The sequence below is a fragment of the Plecotus auritus genome (genome assembly GCF_963455305.1).
Source record: "Plecotus auritus genome assembly, chromosome: 7".
Taxonomy (NCBI): domain Eukaryota; kingdom Metazoa; phylum Chordata; class Mammalia; order Chiroptera; family Vespertilionidae; genus Plecotus; species Plecotus auritus.
This window is the reverse complement of record NC_137774.1, coordinates 62,640,521-62,659,230: the sequence shown is the minus strand read 5'-3', so window position 1 is coordinate 62,659,230 and position 18,710 is coordinate 62,640,521. Positions and strand designations below refer to the sequence as shown.

Here is an 18,710-nt window from a genome sequence, read left to right as displayed (position 1 = left end):
GTATTTCGGCGGGATCTGTTGTTATTTCACCTCTTTCATTTCTGATTTTGTTTATTTGGTTCCTCTCTCTTTGCTTCTTGGTGAGCCTGGCTAGAGGTTCATCAATCTTGTTTATCCTTTCAAAGAACCAGCTCTTGGTTTTGTTGATCTTTTGTATTGTTTCTTTGGTCTCTATGTCGTTTATCTCCGCTCTGTTCTTTATTATTTCCTTCCTTCTGCTTACACTGGGCTTTTCTTGTTGCTCTTTTTCTCTTTGAGTTGTAGGGTTTGGTAATTTATTACCATTGTTGTTTTTTGCAGTATGCTTGTAGAACTATGAACTTCCCTCTCAAGACTGCTTTCGCTGTGTCCCATAGATTTTGGATTGTTGTGTTTTCATTGTCATTTGTGGCCATGATGTTTTTTATTTCTTCCTTGATCTCTCTGGTAACCCAGTTATTATTTAATAGCATGATGTTTAGTCTCCATGTGTTTGATTTCTTTGGATTGTTTTTATTGTAGTTGATTTCTAGTTTTATGCCACTGTGGTCTGAGAAGATGCTTGGTGTGGTTTCTATCTTCTTGAATTTGAAGAGACTTTGCCTATGACCCAACATATGGTCTATCTTTGAAAATGACCCATGTGCACTTGAGAAGAATATATTCTGTGGCTTAGGGGTGAAATGTTCTGAAGATGTCAATTAATTCCATCTGGTCTAGTGAGTCATTTAGGATTGATGTTTCTTTGCTGATTTTTTGTTTAGAGGATTTGTCCAATGGTGATAGTGGGGTATTAAGTCTCCTACTATGATTGTATTGCTGTCAATCTCTCCCTTGATATCCTCCAGGAGATTTTTTTAAGTATTTGGGTGCTCCTGTATTGGGTGCATATATGTTTACCAGAGTTATTTCTTCTTGTTGGATTGCTTTCTTTAGTATTATGAAGTGGCCTGCCTTATCTCTTGTTATGTCCTTTACTTTGAGATCTAATTTGTCAGATATAACTATTGCTACCCCAGCTTTCTTTTTCATTTCCATTCACCTGGAAGACCTTTTTCCATCCCTTCACCCTCAGTCTGTGTACATCTTTTTTTCTGAGGTGGGTTTCTTGTAGACAGCAGATATATGGGTCTTGTTTTCTTTCTTTCTTTTTTTAATTAATTTATTTTTTTAATTGTTTGAAGTATTACAAATAGTAGTACATATGTCTCTTTTTTTCCCCCCATTGACCTCCCCCCAGCCTCCCCTTCCCCCCAGTACATGCCTTTACCTGCCCCCCCCCCCCCCAGTGTCTTTTATCCATTGGTTATGGGTCTTGTTTTCTTATCCAACCCGTTACCCTATGTCTTTTGATTGGGGCATTTAATCCATTTACATTTAAAGTTATTATTGATAGGTACTTATTTGCTGCAATTTTTATTCTTTACCCCTGTGTTCCTTCTTCACTTCCTATTTCTTTCTTTCTTTCTTTTTTTTTTTTTTTTACAGTAGACCCTTTAGCATTTCTTACATTGCTGGTTTGGTGGTAATAAATTCCCTTAGTCCTTTTTTGTCTGTGAAGCTTGTGATTTCACCTTCAATTTTGATTGATAGCCTTGCTTGGTACAGTATTCTTGGATTCAGACCCTTCCTTTGCATGACTTTGTATATTTCATTCCATTCCCTTCTGGCCTGATGAATTTCTGTTGAGAAATCAGTTGCTTGTCTGATGGGGGTTTCTTTGTAGGTAACTTTCTATCTCTCTCTTGCCGCTTTTAAGATTCTTACTTTGTCATTGGTGTTTGCCAATGTAATTATAATGTGCCTTGGCATCGGTTTTTTGGGGTTCATTTTGCTTGGGACTCTGTGAGCTTCTTGGAATTGTGTGGGGTTTTTTCTTCCCTATATCAGGGAAGTTTTCTGTCATTATTTCTTCAAACAGGTTTTCTATTCCTTGCTCAGTTTCCTCTCCTTCTGGCACCCCTATTATGCGGATGTTGTTTTGTTTCGTGTTGTCCCAAAGTTCCCTTAGGCTCTCCTCCTGCTTTTTAATTTTTTTTTTCTGGAAGCTGCTCTACTTGGGTATTTTTTCCCATCTTGTCTTCTAGCTCACTGATGCGGTCCTCTGCTTCTTCTAGTCTACTCTTGATGCTTTCTATTGAGTTCTTTACAGCAGCGATGTCATTTTTCATTTCTTCTTGGTTCTTCTTCATTTCCTCTTGGTTCTTACTCATATTGTTGAATTTGTCTTCCATTCTTTTCAGCCACCTTATGACCATTTCTCTGAATTCTTTCTCTGGAAGGTTGCTTGCCTCCATTTCGTTTACTTCCTTTTCTCGTGATGCCTGCTTTTCTTTCATATGTTGGCTGTGTCTTTGTCTCCCCATGGTCTCTCTTTTCCGGATGTCTGGTTATGTAGTTCTCTCTCTCCTGCATTGATTTAAAGGCACAAAATACAACACAACCAGGTAAAACACAATGCACTGAACAGAAATGTATTCACGATATTAATAACCTCCAATAAAGGTGACCACCAGAGAAAGGCAAATTAGGGGATAGGAGAGAAAGAAGAAGAGGAAAAAGAAAGAAAGAAAGAAAAAAAAAAGGAGTGTCAAAATGAAATTGGGAAAAGGAAAAAAAAGAAGTAAGAGAGACAAGAAAGAGACTAAGAGAGAGAGGGGAACAAACTCTATATATATGGGGATAAAACTCCAATAGAACAATCACTAATCCCAGCAAATGCAGCAACAAGTACCTGAGGAGTAATACAAACTACAACACCAACTAATATTAAGTGAGGCAAGGGAAAACAGAAGCAAAAAACAAACAAAAACAAACAAAAAGAATAAGCAAAACAATCTCACAAAAAAGCATAAAAATTCGATATAATCAACATTCAAGCAAGCAACAACAAAAGGACAGATAGACAATTTTTTGGATAATTAAGACAGCGAAGAAAGAGGTGTGTATGTACTTGGAGCAGGGGATTGTAGATTAGATATATAAGTAGGGTGACATTTTATCAGGGGGTAAACAGAAAGAATAGGGAAAATCTAAAGCAGGAAAGGGGTAAGATAAACAGGACACCGAAAAGGGGAAGGTTAGGAAGAGAGTGATGGCATAAAGGTAGAGTTGAAATAGAGTATAACGATGCTAAAGGAGAGATGAAAGTAGAATGTAGAACACTAATCCCAAAGTAAAATAAAGAGAAAATAAAATGATTCTTTAAAAAAAAAAAGGTAAAATAGTAGTAGTAATGATACTGATTGAAAATAAAAATGTAATAATTAAAAGGGTAAAATCAAGTGAGGAAAAAAGAAAAAAAATTAGTTTCTTGAGTAAAAGATGCAAAAAATGAAAATAAATAAAAATAAAAAATAAAAACAATAAAATGTGGAGTAGTGAACGTCATTCACTTCCTCTGTTGTTCTGTTTGGCACGCCTGTTTCTCAGTCCGGACAGTATTGCAGTTCCCTGCTTTCCACTGCTCCTCAGTGTTGTAAGCCAGTCCTGATTTTTAAGCAGGCGGTGTGTCTTAATTTCTCGTATTCCTTTATTTTTGATTACACAAGAGTCAATTTGTGATTCAGCCCCTGGGTGGCAGTGTTTCTGGATTGACTTGTGGATCTCTTTGGCTTTTCTAGCCTGTATTTACATCCTTCTTTCCCTGTGGCACTCAATACCGGTTTGTGGAAGTGGGCTGCCTCAGAGCTGGCTCTCGGATGGTCACTCCCTGCTCCGATCCCCAGGTTCCAGAAAAACACTTTCCCCTGCAGTCTCCCAGGGTGTCCCCAACTGGGTGATCCTATGTATTGGGTTTAATAATCAGAAGCAAGGATTTGAAGAGGAAAAAGCCCAAGTGTGCGAACAATGGGTCTGCACGCAAGTCTAAGCAGCCGGCACACCTTTGAAATTCTTAGGCTGTCCCTGCACGTCAGATCAAAATGGGTTGCTTTTTAGAGATCCCTTCTGTTAGCAGCTCTGAGGACCCCCTTCCACATTCATGGATCACGCCAGCCCCAACAGCCACGGATTTTTCTAGTCTCAGACTTCCCTAGTCCTCCAGCTCCTGCAAAATGCGCGTTCCTCTCTCCCGCTGGGACCAGAGACCTCACCTTATCCCAGATGAAATCTGACCTTTCCGTGGTGGAGTGTAGAGCTCCTCTGAATCCGTGTGTTTGCGCCAATTGGGGACCGGTGTTCTGGGGCTTGCAGCTGTTCGGTGGGTGCTGCAGTTGTGGATTTTCAGGCATCCGATAAGCTCCACTTTCCCTTTCAAGATGGCGCAGACTCCGTGTCCGAACCTGTAGCTCCGGGAGGGTACCTAGCCGCAGTGGGGGCTGCCTGGTCAGGGGAACCCCGTATACCAGTCCCCCACCTTCTCCTGGAGTTTAGATGTCCCTTAACTTGTCAACAAACACTGCTCGTGCTACCCTCAGCTGTTCTTTCCTTCTGCTCCAGGACAGGGCTCGGAACACGTCTGTCTATTCCGCCGCCATTTTTTTCCCGGCAGGTGGAATTTAACTAGGGGGATTGAATCTGCTCAGGGACTTGATGTTCATTCATTTGGAATCAAGAAGGGAATGTTCAGTGTGGTTTGAAATAATTCAGAAGAGGTGGAATGAGAAGAAAATGAAGGAATTGATTGGTGATTCTCTTCCTCTAGGGATCTTCTAACAGCGGTCGCCAACCAGGGCTCCGTGGACCATTGGTGGTACGTGAGATCCGAAAGATTGGCGACCGCTGCTCTGTAAGGCAGGGAAATAGATTAATATCTTTACCCACTTACAAAGTAAACTGCAGGCCCACTAAGTAAGGTGACTGCCTATGGGCAGCACTAGTATGTGAGCAGGAAACAGCTGAACTTTAGATCTGAGGCCTGGCCCTGTTCTCTGGCATAGGGCCTGCTGTGGCTATGGTGAAGTCAGACTACAGAGGGCTCCGGAACCAGGCAGAGGAGTTAAACAGTCAGTGAGCAGGGGGAGCCCTTTGCACAGTTACTTGGTTAAATTTTGATTTAAAAACAATCCATGTTCAATGTTAGTTGCCTGGTTTTGATAATTGTACTGTAGTTTTATAAAATGTTAACATTTGCGCAAGCTGAGTGAAGGGTATATGGGAATTTTTTGTTAGCTTTACAACTTTTTATAAATCTGAAATTATTACGTCCTGGCCAGGTAGCTCAGTTGGTTAGAACATAGTCCTAATCTGTCAAGGTTGTGGGTTCAAACCACCAGTCAGGGCAGGTACAAAAATCAACTACTGAATACATAAATAAGTGAAACAACAAATCGATGTTTCTTCCTTTCTCTCCTTCTCTCCCTCTCACTCCCTCTCTAAAAAAATCAGTTAAAAAAACCCTCAAATTAGCCCTAGCCAGTTTGGCTCAGTGGATAGAGCGTCGGCCTGCGGGCTCAAGGGTCCCAGGTTCGATTCTGGTCAAGGGCATGTACCTTGGTTGCGGGCACATCCCCAGTAGCGGGTGTGCAGGAGGCAGCTGATTGATGTTTCTCTCTTATTGGTGTTTCTAACTCTCTCTTCCTCCCTGTAAAAAAATCAATAAAATATATTTAAAAAAAAATAAAAAACTCAAATTATTACAAAACAAAGTAAAAAATAAAATTTAAAACATATTTTCAATATAGAAATTTTAGAAAAGGTAGAATAAACCACAAAATTAAAATCATCTGTACCATTATCACCCAGAGATGGAAGTTTTGTTAATATCTTAATGTACTTTCTTGTTTTATCCATGTACATATTTACATATGTATAAATATTTTTAAGTTAGCACCATAATATATATAGTGTTTTAGTCCCGCTTTATTTACTATTATAAGCAATAGCATTTTCCAAGCCCTTAACTGTTCTCCAGAACCTGGCTTTTTAAAAATGAATTCATATATAATATTACTAAACAGATGTACCATAGCTCATTTATTTAATTCCTTTTAAAAAATATTTTTATTGATTTCAGAGAAGAAGGAAGAGGGAGAGGAGATACAAGCATCAGTGATGAATCATCAACAGGCTGCATCCTGCATGCTGCCCACTGGGGCTCAAGCCTGCAACTTGGGCATATGCCCTGACTGGGAATTGAACCATAACCTCCTGGCTCATAGGTTGATGCTCAACCACTGAGCAACACTGGCCGGGCCTATTCTATTCCTTTCTGAAGGATAATGTGTTTCCTATTTAAAACAGTGCTATAATGAACATCTTTGGACACCTACGTTTTAATTTTGTTATTTTTTAAATTTTTAAAAAATTAATTGAGAGAGAGAGAGAGACATGAACTTATTGTCCACTTATTTATGCATTCATTGTTTGATTCTTGGATGTGCCCTGACCTTGGCATATTGAGATGATGCTCTAACCAACTGAGCTACCTGGCCAGGGCCTGGGGGCCTGGACACCTATTTTTTAAAAAACTTCCCTGGTTATTTCAATTGGATATATTCTTTTTTGTTGTTGTTAATCCTCACCTCAGGATATTTTTTCCATTGATTTTTTTTTTGTTTGTTTGAGAGAAAGTGGGAGGGTGAGAGAGAAACATTGATGTGAGAAACCCCAACCAGGTTCATGCCCTTGACCGGTACTCAAACCCGCCACCCTTGGGTGTGTGAGCTGATACTCTAACCACTAAGAACACTGGCCAGGGCTGAATTGGATATATTCTTTTTTTTAAAAAAATTTTATTTGTGTGTGTGTTTATTTTAAATCTCATTGCATTTTTAATTTTTAATTTTTATTTATTATTTTTTAAATCTTTATTGTTCAAAGTATTGCATATGTCCCCCTTTTCCCCCCAATTACCCTCTCCAGCCTGCCACTGCCCCCCTCCCCTTGCCCCAGGCTGTATATACATACCATGTCTTTGGTTGATTATCTCCCATCCACCCACCCTCTCCTGTCTTTCCTCTGAGATTCTGCATTCTGCTCCATGCTTCCATGTCTCTGGATCCTCTCTCTTCATCAGTTTATTTTGTTAATTAGATTCCACATATGAGTGAGATCATGTGGTACTTGTCTTTCTCTGACTGACTTAGCATGATATTCTCCATGTCCCTCGATGCTGGATATATTCTTTTTTATTCATTTATTTTTTATTTATTTTTTAAAGATATATTTTATTGACTTTTTACAGAGAGAAAGGGAGAGGGATAGAGAGTTAGAAACATCAATCAGCTGCCTCTTGCACACCCCCTACTGGGGATGTGCCCGCAACCAAGGTACATGCCCTTGACCGGAATTGAACCTGGGACCTTTCAGGCCACAGGCCAACGTTTTATCCACTGAGCCAAACCGGTTAGGGCTGGGTATATTCTTTTTTTAAAATATATTTTAATGATTTTTACAGAGGGGAAGGGAGAGGGATAGACAGAAACATCAATGAGAGGGAAACATCCATCAGCTGCCTCCTGCACACCCCCTACTGGGGATGTGCCTGCAACCAAGGTACATGCCCTTCACTGGAATCAAACCTCGTACCCTTCAGTCCACAGGCCGATGCTCCATTCACTGAGCCAAACTGGTTAGGGCTGGATATATTCTTAAAAGTAGAAATGCTGGCCCTAGCTGGTTTGGCTCAATGGGTAGAGTGTTGGCCTTCGGACCAAAGGGTCCTGGCTTTGATTCCGGTCAAGGGCACATACCTTAGTTGCAGGCTCCTCCCCAGCCCAGGCGCTGGTTGGGGCTCATGCAGGAGGCATCCAATCGATGTGTTTCTGTCTTTCCCTCTCTCTTCCACTCTCCCTAAAAATCAATGGAAAAATATCCTTGGGCGAGGATTAACAATAAATAAATAAATAAACAATAAGTAAATAAATAAATGAAATAATAAATAAATAAAAGTAGAAACCTGGGTGTAGACAATTAAACATTTTTGATCGGCATTGTCAAAGCTCCCTTCTAGAAAGGTTGCTTTAACTCCATACTCACCCATAATCCTTCATAGGTATTCTCAGTCTTTTGAATCTTTGGCAGTTTCATTATTAAATACTAGAGGCCCAGTGCACGGGATTCATGCACCGGTGGGGGGCATGGCCTGTGGGGATCAGCCCGCTGTGGGAGTGCCACTCATCCTGGTCAGCCGAGCGACTATGGACCTGCCCTCTGAGCAGCTGCTCCCTGATCCGGCATCTTCTGTGGAGCCGGAGCACTCGCCTCTCCAGGGGACCTAGTCTGGGCCGGGCCCAGGGACAATAGCACTGAGAGGCGGCCGAGTAGGCTTCAATTCTGCAGTGGCCACGAACCCACCTCCCAGCTTCTGGTGTCAGCTCTGTGAGCCTGGCGGCGCGGTACTACACAGCCTGTGGGCATCTGGAGGAGGCAGCTGGGAGCAAGGAGGAGGAGGAGTCCGGGGCGAGGAGGCGAAGATCGCAGCCTGGATTCCTGCCCATTGGCCTGGGGTTCGCAGCGGGAGCAGCCGCTTATCTGGGTCAGCTGAGCTGCGCTCCCACTGTGGTAGCACACTGACCACCAGGGGGCAGCTCCTGCATTGAGCGTCTGCCCCCTACTGGTCAGTGCACGTCATAGTGGCTGGTCGACCAGTCATTCTGGTTGTTCTGCTTTTCGGTTGCTGGGCTTTTATAGGATATTTTTAAACTGTATTTTAAAAAATTCTTTTATTGATATTTTAGCGAGAGATGGGGAGAGAGAGAGAGAGAAACATTGATCAGCTGCCTCCTATACGCTCCCTACTAGGGATTGAGCCTACAACCTGGGCATGTGCCTTGACTGGAATCGAACTGGTGACCTTTTGGTGCATGGGCCAACACTTAACTAACTGAGCCACATGGGCCAGAGCTTTTGAACTGTATTTTTATATTTGCATTTTGATAAGTGATGGTTGGCATGAGACAAAGATTCTTTAAAATTTTTTTCTAGATCATTAGCCAGGTGTCTGCCGTTTAATATATGTTCTTAACATGTTAAGTTCTCACATTTGGATCTGTTCTGCATGCTTTGTTTTATACCACTTTGCTTGAATTGCTAGTTTGTGCTGAGTATTTGTTAATGCAAATAGCTGTACCTCCCTCTCTCTCTCTCTTTTTTTTTTTTTCCTATGGGTAGTCTCATGTTTTTGTTTTTCCCACCAAATGAGATGTAGAATCATTTCCTAGCAACATTAAAACATTTCCTTTAGGATTTCTGTTGGAATGCCACTAAACCTGTTAATTGGAAGAGATTTGCTATCTGTATAGTTTTTCTAAGTTAAATATGGGGGGCGGGGGCATAGTCATATATAAGAGACCAGAAGAAAACAGGCCCAGATGTTAGCAGTGCTTATTTCTGGGTAGAATTAAGGGTGTTTATTTTATTTTTTCCATCTAAGGCTGTTTTTTTAAAAAAGGTTGTTCTTTGATATCCTGTATTTTCCATAGTGTTCATACATTATATTAATCATAATCATATCTCCGTTTTAAAAAGTTCTTACTTTTAAAAAACACCTGGTAATGTGCTTAGGATGGTTGGATGGTGGGAGAGGTCAGTGTGGAGGGTCATAAGCATCCAACTAGAAGCCATAGGACTTGGCTTTCGGCAGTGCCAAGGCTAATCCTAGAGCTGCTCTGACCTGAGGAGCGCCAGCATTCGGTGGGAAGGTGCACGTCTCCTCCAGGCTTGGCTGTCTGGATATTACAGCAGCACTAACATTTCTCGGTTCGGCCCCTCTCTACCAGGCAGCCTGCCTCCGATCATCGTGTACGACCGGAATGGATTCCGAATTCTGCTCCACTTTTCCCAGACGGGGGCCCCTGGCCACCCCGAGGTGCAGGTGCTCCTGCTGACCATGATGAGCACTGCCACCCAGCCTGTCTGGGACATCATGTTTCAGGTGGCTGTGCCAAAGGTGAGCCATTCACTGGGTAGATCCTTTGAGTTTGTCATTTCTGAGCACCAGATCCATTATCTCTCAGTTAGGTGGAAGGATAGAATCTTCACTCAAAGTAGTTGAAGGTACCTGGCCAGCGTGGCTCAGTGGTTGAGCTTCGACTAGGAACCAGGAGGTCATGGTTCGATTCCTGGTCAGGGCACATGCCCAGGTTGCAGGCTCGATCCCCAGTGTTGGGTGTGCAGGAGGCAGCTGATCAGTGATTCTCTTTCATGATTGAAATCAATAAAAGTATATTTAAAAAAAAAAAAAGTAGTTGAAGGTAAAATGGGGACTTTATTGGCTCATTCTACTGGTGATTCCTGATGTCTGGGTCCAGGTGGGTTCTTAGAGGATTCCTTAAGAACCTGTCTCTTCCCTCTCCTGACTGCTTTCCTGTTTGGAGCCTGTTCTCTGACAGACTCTTCACAAAGCAGGAAAATGGTGCCAGCAGCTCTAGAATCACCTGGTTCTTAACTCTTGTATCTCAGAAACAAACTCCTATGCTGTACACCTGAAACTAATACAAAATAATATTGAATGTAAACTGTAATTGGAAAATTTATTTATTTATTTATTTTTAAGGTTTTTTTTTTTGTCCTCACCAGAGGATATTTTCCCATTGATTTTTAGAGAGAGTGGAAGGGAGGAGGAGGAGAGAGAGAGAAACATCGATGTGAGAGAGACATATCGATTGGTTGCCTCCTGCACAGGCCCCCACCAGGGATGGGGATAGAGCCTGCAAGTGAGGTACATGCCCTTGACTGGAATCAAAGCCAGGACCCTTTAGTCCGCAGGTGGATGCTCTGAGCAAAACCGGCTAGGGATATAATTGATAAATTTTAAAAAACTTTTTTAAAAGATAAAATTAAATGAATATGGAAGAGAAAAAAAAAAAAGTAAGAACCCTGGTAGGTGGCTCAGTTGGTTGGAACGTTGTCCCGTGTACCAAAAGGTTGTGGGCTCAGTTCCCCGTCAGGGCACCTACCTAGGTTTTGGGGGCGAGTTCGGGAGGCAACTGATTGATGTTTCTTTCTCACATTGATGTTTTTCTATCTCTTTCTCCCTTCCTCTCTAAAATCAATAAAAACATATTCTCAAGTGAGGAAAAAAAAAAAAAAAGGCAAGAAAGGGAGAAAGAAAGACTCATTTGGCATGAGGCAAGCAGACTAAGTGCCAAGAAAACGTGGATAGGATTGCCACTATGGTGTTCCTTGTGTGCCTAGGCAATTAGTGTTCAGGGATCTGAGGTACTAGGGTCAATTTGGATATTAGGTCCACCCCTTTACAAGAGGAGTAGGACCCCACAGATTAACGGCCATACTAGAATCACAAAAGATAGGGAAGGAGCATGTCCTGAAAGGGAAGATTCAAGGCAGACAAAAGTAAAAGTACACTTTTTTTTTTTTTAAGAAGTCAGACACCAAAGTTGACATTCTTTATTTTATTTTTTATTGATTTTTTACAGAGAGGAAGGGAGAGGGATAGAGAGTTAGAAATATCGATGAGAGAGAAACATCGATCAACTGCCTCCTGCACACTCCCCACTGGGGATGTGCCCTCAACCAAGGTACATGCCCTTGACCGGAATCGAACCTGGGACCTTTCAGTCTGCAGGCCGATGCTCTATCCACTGAGCCAAATCGGTTAGGCGGGCAAAGTACACATTTTCTTAAATATTTTAATTTTTACGGATCTGAGAGAGAGAAACATTGATTTATTGTTCCACTTATTGATGCATTCATTGGTTGATTCTTGTATGTTCCCTGACCAAGGCTTGAATCCGCAACCTTGGGTTATCAGGACGATGTTCTAACCAGCTGAGCTCCCTGGCCAGGGCCAAGATACATTTTAAAAAATATGTTTTTATTGATTTCAGAGAAGAAGGGAGAGGGAGAGAGAGAGAAACATCAGTGATGAGAAAGAATCATTGATTGGCTGCCTCCTGCATGCCCCCTACTGGGGATTGAGCCCACAACCTGGGCATGTGCCCTTGACCAGAATTGAACCCGGGACCTTGCAGTCCACAGGTCAATGCTCTATCCACTGAGTCAAACCAGCTCGGGCCCAAGATCCACTTTCTAATCCTCATGGTGATCATGTGGGGCATGTGTTACTGTTACCTCTGTTTTATAAATTATTGTTCTAAGGCTTGGAAAGGTTAAATATTTACCCAAGGTGAAAGAGCAAGTGAGAGGTGGAGTTGGAGTTGAACTCCAGATGTGCCCTCGCTCTGCACATGCCTCTCCGAAGCCAAGGACTGACACACACGTCAGACACATTCTGCGTGTGGGAGGAACCGTCTTTTGAGTCCTGTCATTAGTTGGTGGGGTGCAGGTCAAGCTCTCCTGTTCACCTGATCCCTTATTAAAGCTGTCATTTACTAGAAATGAGTGACATGTTGGATCTCCCCCATCCTCGTAGTCAATGAGAGTGAAACTGCAGCCAGCATCCAGCTCCCAGCTCCCAGCGTTCAGTCCTTTGATGCCTCCAGCTGTGATCTCTCAGATGCTGCTGCTTGACAATCCACACAAAGTATGTTCTGGTGTCTTTAACAGCAGGGAGGTGGGTAGGGCCCTGAACTGTAGGGTGGTAGGGTGGTAGGTGGAGAGAGACATGTTGAAGTCTTCCTCTGAAGTCTCTGGTGGTTGGGAGCGGTGGCGGGCTGTTCCCTGCTAGAGTGTGTTTTCCTTTGGGGCTTATTGAAAAAAGCCCCGTGACCAGATTGTCATGGCTGGGAACCAAGGAGTCCTCTGAAAGGGTGAGGCCTGTCTGTCGTCCTCAGCTGGTCTCTTAGCAGTGGTCCAGCTCAGGATTGCACAAGTGTGGGATGAAGGACTTGAATCCCAGGCTGTGGACCTGGCTTCCCTTTTGTTCGTAGTCCCCCGGGGTCTAGACCAGGGTGTCACAGTGTGAAGCCCTCACCTGGTCGAGTTAACAGGCATGCACTGTTGCTTGGTGACTACTGCATGGGAAAGGCTTTTACTTTGTGCTGTTCTCTCTGTTGCTCCTCACTAATTTATCTTCTATCTTTGCCCAGGAGCCAATCCGGTTACGATATAAGCTGACTTTCAACCAGGGCGGACAGCCTTTCAGCGAAGTAGGAGAAGTGAAAGACTTTCCAGACCTGGCAGTCTTGGGAGCAGCCTAACTTTTCTCAAGACACACCCTGCCATTCAAGTGTAGGCAATGTTCCTTGTGCTGTCTAGATGGGACTAATCACAGTGACTGAGTGCAGAGTGCCAGGAGTGCTGTCCTGATGCAGCCTCCAGATGCCAGCCTCTAGCTTGTTTTGTACTGTGTGTGTGTGTGTGTGTGTGTGTGTGTGTGTGTGTGTGTGTGTGTGCACCCGCTTGCGCATGGCTGTACGGGGTTCATGTGAGGGTGGAACTGAACTTGGATGTGGGCAGTATGGGAAGTGCAGAAGCATTTCTGCAACCACCTGCTACGAGCATATCTGTTTCTGTCTGTTTGGACACTGGTCTCCCTGCCTCAGGTGGGACGTTTTATAGCCAAAGCTGTTTTTATGTATTACCTTTTCACTCATCCACTCTGTGCCTTGTCAGCCTTTGCAAGTCTTGATTGCTCCCAGGTTGCTGCTCTCAGGGACCTTAAAAGAGGCCCAGTGGGTCTTGGAGCAGAGAGTGTCTTCTGGGGCACTCTTTCAAGAGAACCTTGCCTCCATTTCCACTAGAGAATGCTGCTGGCACGTGTTCCGAAGATCTTCTAAATGGAACGCGTGTCGCACTGTTTTCCAGGCAAGAGGCTGCACCGACCAGAGGACCACACTTGGTGGGCCAATCATGTTCTTCACCACTGTGCCTTAGAATCTCCCACAGCTGGACCTCAGGGCAGAGGGCAACGCAGATCCCAGGCCTTATTCAGGCCTTAGGTTCCGTGGGTTGTGCAGCCTGTCTGGGCCCTTACTCAGGACCCTCATCTCCATCCTCTGTCTCCACAGGCATGTACTCAGAGCCCTATGGGGCACAGTGCCAGTCATTGTATATCGTAACTAGTAGGCTCCCCCTCGTCTGTTGCCTTCGCAACCCAAGATGAACTGTGATGCAAATAGATATGAAAAGAGCTTAGCAGTGATTTAAATGGTGACTAAATACAGAAAGTCACTGAATAAATACCTGGGTAGCAAATATACTTTGTGGAGTTTTGAGTAAGTAGGAGGTGCAAAGCACATTGCATTCAGAGATGTTCGGCCCAAAGGGAACTGGCCTCTATTGAGGACGGAAGGAAGACTTCATGAGGGATCAGGGACCTCAGTGGCTTCAGTGAAGACACAAGCCCCTGGGTCTGAACAGTGCTGGGAAAGAGATGTGGATTTTTGTTACATTCACGGTTCAAAGGAAAATCCAGGTGTACAATTAATACTTAGCACCCACTCTGTGCTTGATTAACAAGTCCTGCGTGGCCTGGTTGGTGGGCGAAGAAAGCTGACCCTGCTGATGGCCTGAAGAAGGACTGAAGTCCCAGCAGCTCACCTGTGTGGGCAGGAGTCTACCTCAGAAACTGCAAGGCTCTGTTTGGGGCTTTTTATCACAAAATGTGGCACTCTATAGCCTGCTCTTTCAACGTCTACATCTAGTTGGAAATCTGCCAACACTGATTGGTGGGGAAAGGTGCTATAAAAGATCAAGGCATGCTAATTTTTAATTTAATATATTTTATTGATTTTTTACAGAGAGGAAGGGAGAGAGATAGAGAGTTAGAAACATCGATGAGAGAGAAACATCGATCAGCTGCCTCCTGCACACTCCCTACTGGGTATGTGCCCGCAACCAAGGTACATGCCCTTGACTGGAATCGAACCTGGGACCCTTCAGTCCGCAGGCCAACGCTCTATCCACTGAGCCAAACCGGTTAGGGCAAGGCATGCTAATTTTTAAGCAAATGAGAAAACTCATAAAACATAAATGATGGGGTGATTTCTTCATTTGGCATAATGCACATAAGATTCATTTTAATCTAAAGTTACTTTTATGCTCACATGCTCGGTATAGCTTTTATAGACTCTAGCTATTTCACTGTCTATAATGACAATGTCAGCCTAGGAAGAACTGCCATCAAAATGTGTGAATGAGACTTACATTGTTCAGAGGTGAACTCCTGCGTCTGACCTCTGCTGCAGTGGTGCTCTGCTTAGAGGGTGGTGGACAGAATGGTGGTGGGGGTGGTGGTGGTGGTCCTGAATGTAGCTCTGGTTTATGTTATCAGTGCCTTCTAGTTATCAAGTTCAGTGACCACTTCAAGCTCAATACTTATCTTCTTATTCACTCAAGTACAAGTATTTGACCAGCTACTATGAGGCAGACACTGTTGTAGGCCCTGCTGATACAGCAGCACCAGAATCCCTACCTTGAGGAATCTTCTGTTCTAGTGGGGAGAGAAAAATCCATATTCCCTGGTGGAGGGGGTCCGTATTTTCCTGTCCTGAACTCCTAGAATACTGCTCACCCCAGTTCTTGACCTACCTCTGACTGTTCCACTCTGTCCCTGAAGTGTGGTGTTTCTCCAGGGTTTAGTCCTCAGTTCTTTTCTAAGCACTGTGGGCAGTTCACCTCTAGATGGGTCCTAGACCTCTGTCTCAAGCTTCTACCTTCTTGCTGACATCAGATCCATGTTTCAAGCCAGCAGAGGATCTCTCTATCTGGAGGTTCCACTGTTCCCTCAAACTCCAAATGTTTTGAATAGAACCCAACCTCCTCCCTGTTTCCACCTATATATCTTCCTTCCTTCCTTCCTTCCTTCCTTCCTTCCTTCCTTCCTTCCTTCCTTCCTTCCTTCCTTCCTTCCTTCCTTCTTTTTTACTATTTATTTTTAAATCCTCACTAGAAGATATTTTTCCATTGTTTTTCATTTTTTTAAAAAAATATATTTTATTGATTTTTTACAGAGAGGAAGGGAGAGAAGGATAGAGAGTTAGAAACATCTATCAGCCGCCTCCTGCACACCCCCTACTGGGGATGTGCCCGCAACCAAGGTACATGCCCTTGACCGGAATCGAACCTGGGACCCTTCAGTCCACAGGCTGACGCTCTATCCACTGAGCCAAACCGGTTTCGGCTCCATTGTTTTTAGATATAGTGAAAGGGGGGAAGAGGTTGGAGAGAAACATCAGTGTGATAGAGACACATCAATTAGTTGCTTCCCCCACGCACCCCAAATGGGACTGGGGAATGAACCTGTAACCCAGGTATGAGCCCTTGACCAGAAAAGGAACTGTGACCCTTTGGTGAGTGGGCTGACACTAACCACTGAGAACCCTGGCCAGGACTAAATTTTCTATTTGAAAGTATCTATCTGAGCCCTCATGGATCCTTCATTCCTGCTCCATCCATTCCACTTGATACTCTTGTCTCGAGTCTTTATTTCTAAATACCACCACATCTTGCTCTCCCTGCATTCACATTAGTTGCCTAGCTCTCAGTTCTCTGAGCCATGGTACTTGCTATCACCAGAATTCTTTAACAAATCTGGGTACTTGATACCTTGCTGGAAAATTCTGAGTGGTTCTTAATGCCTGAAAAGCCTATGCAATCAAATTCAAGTTGCTTACACTAGCATTCAGTGCCCCCTGTACTGTGCGCCCTGCTCACTGGCATCTGCCAAAAACAGAACAGACTTTCCACAGCCACAAGATAGATAGTCATGTTGTGATGTTTTCTCCCGTCTCTGGCCACTGCAGTTAACTCCTCCCCTCATCTCTTCAATGAATGGAAGATGCTGCTTTACCTGCGTCACTGAGCATCAAAGGGCTATGGAGATAATAAGTGGTGAAAGGGTAAATGACAACCAAAAGAACATGAGTATTACCATTAAAAAGAATATACAAGGTAGAAAGTGATATTCTAAAATGCAAAGTGCTGGACTACTGCAGTGTCTACAAGTCACACATTCTTTTAGTACATTCCAATATAGAAGACACCAGCCCCAAACCATAAACATCTGTCAACTAGGTGTGCTTGTTTTTTGTTTTGTTTTTAAACTAAGAAAACAGAATTGTGTCCTGGAATACTAGCTATGGTTTTTTTTTTTGTTTTTGTCTTTTTAAAGGTGCGGTTTGACACTCCATCTGGAAAGAGGGGAGCCAAACAAGGACAAAGCAGGCAGTGTCCTCAGATAAGATTATACAGTTAAGGCACACTTTAAAAAATATATATATTTTATTAATTTTTTATAGAGAGGAAGAGAGAGGAGAGGGATAGAGAGCTAGAAACATCGATGAGAAACATCGATCAGCTGCCTCCTGCATACCCCCTACCGGGGATGTGCCCGCAACCAAGGTACATGCCCTTGACCAGAATCGAACCTGGGACCCTTCAGTCCGAAGGCCGACACTATCCACCGAGCCAAACCAGTCAGGGCAAGGCACACTTTTAAAAAGTTTTTATTTTTTAATCCTCACCTGAGGATATTTTTCCATTGATTTTTAGAAAGAGAGAGGGGAAGACAGAAACTTCAATGTGAGAGAAACACATTGATTGGTTGCCTCCTGCAGAAGCCCTAACCAGGGTCCGGGCCCGGGCCCGGGCCCGGAGGAGCCAGCAACTGAGGTATGTGCCCTTGACCAGAATCAAACACGGGTCTATCCTCCGAGGTGAGCCTGCTAGGGCAAGGCACACTCAGTGTCACCCAGAATGAAGTTAACTCAGCCTTTTGTACCCTTATCCAATGCAATCCCAAGTCTGCCATGTTCACTCAGAAAAAACTTGCACTTTAAAAAGTAGTTTTCAGAGGTAGTTTTTAAAGTTGAAGAAACACTTCAGTGTTACAGGCCCCAGATACATCTGCTTTTAAAGATTGAGGTCTTGCCCTGGCCGGTTTGGCTCAGTGGATAGAGCGTCTGCCTGCGGACTCAGGGGTCCCGGGTTCGATTCCGGTCAAGGGCATGTACCTTGGTTGCGGGCACATCCCCGGTAGGGGATGTGCAGGAGGCAGCTGATTGGTGTTTCTCTCTCATCTACGTTTCTAACTCTCCCTCTCCCTTCCTCTCTGTAAAAAGTCAATAAAAGATATTTAAAAAAAAAATAAAGATTGAGGTCTTGTGCCTGCTTCGATAGCACATATACTAAAATTGGAAGATTAGCATGGCCCCTGAGCAAGGATGACTCGCAGATTCATGAAGTGTTCCATATTAAAAAAAAAAAAAAAAGTTTGAGGTCTTCTAAAGCCCTAGCGGTTTGAAATAATGAAGTCAGATCTTAGTTGTAATTGTGTTTCCCTTCACTACTGCCTCTACGTAGCCATGTGACATAGGGGAAATAATTTATCCTCTTCAGAGTCCTCCCCTGTAACGTGGATAGTAGGATTGTTTATATTTTGAAAATTAAATGAGTTAATATATGTAAAGTGACTATAATACCACATGGCAGTTGGCTAAAGCTCACATTTCATTTGCTATTTGCTCTTAGCTTGTCCAACTGGCTTCCAGTAGAGGAGCGGACTTGCCTTGCCCATAATTAAAGTTCACCTTATAAAATAAAATTTAAAAATTTGGTGAGGTGCAAATTAATACTGAGACACAGTAAATGCCAAAGGTATAGGATAAATATATAAAAAGTGTACTTCTATAACAAGAAACTTAAAATCATATTCATAAGAGCATTAAAATGAATATAACACTTTGGAATAAATTCAATAAAGATACAAGACATTTACAATGTGCAACTACAAGATATTGCTGAGAGAAAGAATATAAACTAGAGGTCCTCGGGGAATTGCTCTCGCTAGGGACACTCAGCAATGTGTGGAGACATCTTTGATTGTCACAACTTAAGTGAGGGTTGCTGCTGGCCTCTAATGGGTAGAGGCCAGGGATGTGGCTAAACATTGTAAAATGCATAGCATCAAGGTTGAAAATCCTGAT

General features: G+C 43.3%; 1 protein-coding gene across 3 annotated transcripts in view; it reads left to right on the top strand.

Moving 5' to 3' along the window:
• GGA2 (golgi associated, gamma adaptin ear containing, ARF binding protein 2) overlaps window positions 1-13,984 on the top strand; it is a 49,190-nt gene extending 35,206 nt beyond the window's left edge. For 2 of the 3 annotated variants that reach the window (XM_080679056.1, XM_080679058.1), the window contains 3 exons: window positions 9,642-9,811; window positions 12,257-12,367; window positions 12,873-13,984. In XM_080679056.1, coding sequence (XP_080535182.1) covers window positions 9,642-9,811; window positions 12,257-12,367; window positions 12,873-12,983 — 392 coding nt within the window. In that variant the 3' untranslated portion in view covers window positions 12,984-13,984. The remainder of the gene's footprint in view (window positions 1-9,641; window positions 9,812-12,256; window positions 12,368-12,872) is intronic. The other variant, XM_080679057.1, reaches the window with a different exon arrangement.
• Window positions 13,985-18,710: the final 4,726 nt, after the last annotated feature.